The sequence below is a fragment of the Phoenix dactylifera genome, chromosome 10 (genome assembly GCF_051530095.1).
Source record: "Phoenix dactylifera cultivar Ajwa chromosome 10, Ajwa_hap1_PhDact_Kaust_v1.1, whole genome shotgun sequence".
In the NCBI taxonomy this organism is placed as follows: Eukaryota; Viridiplantae; Streptophyta; class Magnoliopsida; order Arecales; family Arecaceae; genus Phoenix; species Phoenix dactylifera.
The window spans coordinates 14,544,448-14,546,500 of record NC_143199.1 but is presented as its reverse complement, the minus strand read 5'-3'; the positions used below and the strand labels follow the sequence as shown (position 1 = coordinate 14,546,500).

The 2,053-nt window shown below is 36.2% G+C and overlaps 1 protein-coding gene across 1 annotated transcript; it reads left to right on the top strand.

Annotated features, from left to right (window-relative positions):
- The first annotated feature begins 493 nt into the window (after positions 1-493).
- Positions 494-1,708, top strand: LOC149752693 (uncharacterized). The gene has a single exon (XM_089925989.1). The coding sequence runs from the start codon at positions 692-694 to the stop codon at positions 1,706-1,708; it is 1,017 nt and encodes a 338-aa protein (XP_089782115.1). The 5' UTR covers positions 494-691.
- Positions 1,709-2,053: the final 345 nt, after the last annotated feature.

Below are 2,053 nucleotides of genomic sequence, written 5' to 3'. Positions count from 1 at the left end.
TTGAAACGTGTAAAGGCTCTTCCAAGCCTTGATTGGAAGTTGCTGAATCGGGAGTATTCAGTAAGGAAAATAGTTTCTGGTTGGTTTATCTGAAAACCAACTAGGTTGTTTGTGAGCCCGGAAAAACAAACGGTATAAAGTTTTTGGTTGGTTTGTCTGAAAACCAACTGGGTTGTTTGTGAGCTCGGAAAAATAAACGGTGTAAAGTTTTTGGCTGGTTTGTTTGAAAACTAACTAGTTGTTTGTGAGCCCAAAAAACAAACAGAGATAGATTTTTGGTTGGTTGCCTAGGAAAACCAACTGGATTTTTGATTGTGAGCCTGGAAAATAATCAGGCTGTAATCTGCTGGGTTATAGTGAAATCTCAAGCTTGGCTTGAGGAGTGGACGTAGGTGCTGGGAGTGCACCGAACCATTATAAACCTTGGTGTTTGTGTGTGTGATTTATCTCTTCCTCTACTGCATATTTCTGTTTGCTTTCATCATCTTAGCTACAGCTTTATTTGTGCAATCTTATTTCCACTGCTAAATCTACAAGCTACTGAAAGATAACAGTAACTCATATTCTTCACACTTTAATTTTAAAAGACCTAATTCACCCTCTCTCTTGGGTTGCACCTTTGGGCAACAAGTGGTATCAGAGCCTGATACTCACAAAAACTTTTTGATCAAACAATCAAGAATTAAAGGTCATGGCAGCCACCATGGGATCCTCTATTGTCGAAGGGCAATCTACCAACAGACCACCTCTTTTCAATGGCACAAATTTTACTTATTGGAAAGCACTTATGCAAATTTTTATACAAGCACTTGACTATGATTTATGGACTGTCATTGTTAATGGACCTCACACACCAACTAAGATTGTAGATGGCATCACCATATTCAAACCTAAGATTGAATGGGATGACCATGATAAAAGAATGGCTCAGCTGAATGCAAAAGCCATAAATGTTCTTTACTGTTGTTTAGATGCAAATGAGTTCAATCGTATATCTATTTGCATGACTGCTAAAGAAATCTGGGATAGACTGGAAGTTACACATGAAGGTACTAACCAGGTCAAAGAATCTAAAATCAGTATTTTAGTGCATAAATATGAATTATTTAAAATGAAAAATAGTGAGTCTATAACTGAAATATTTACCAGATTCACTGATATTATAAACGGCTTGAAAAGCCTTGGTAGATCTTACTCTAATAGTGATCTTGTTTGGAAAATTCTTAGGTCTCTTTCTAGAGCATGGGAAGCAAAGGTCACTGCCATCCAAGAAGCCAAAGATCTCAACTCTCTTCCACTGGAAGAACTGCTGGGTTCCTCAATGACTCATGAACTTTCAATGAAACAGAATCTTGAGGAGGACGAACCCAAGAAGCGCAGAACTATTGCTCTTAAATCTACTCTACATGAAGATGAGAGCGAGGATTCTGAATCTGAAAACAGTGAGGAAATGGCCCTGATTACAAGAAAGTTCAGAAAATTCTTCAGAAGAAATAGAGAAAACTTCAAGAAAAGGGTTGTAATCAAGGGAAAGCAAAACAAAGAAAATAATTATAAGGAGCAATATGTTTTCTATGAGTACAAAAAGCCTGGACACTTCAGAACTGACTGTTCTCTATTGAAGAAGGCTCCGAAAAGATTAAGGAAGAAAGCTATGCTGGCTACTTGGAGTGACAGTGATGAATCCAGCTCTGGAGAAGAAGAATAGTAATAAGAAGCCGCAAATCTGTGTCCAATGACACACAAAAGTGAGGTATATTTAAATATTGAATATGATTTCACTTTCGATGAACTTCAAGATGCTTTTTCTAAGCTTATGATTGAATATAAAAAGCTTAGTTTAAAGAATAAGGAGCTGAAGATTAAGAACCAATCATTGGAAAAAGAAAATTCTCTGCTTCTGGATAATAAGAAGGAAATGCATGAAGAAAATCAGAAGTTAACTAAAAAAGTTGAAAAACTGAAACCTATAGTAGATAAATTTACTCTAAGCTCTGAGAAATTAAATCTAATTCTAGAAAGTCAGAAAGCAGTCTATAATAAAGCTGGTTTA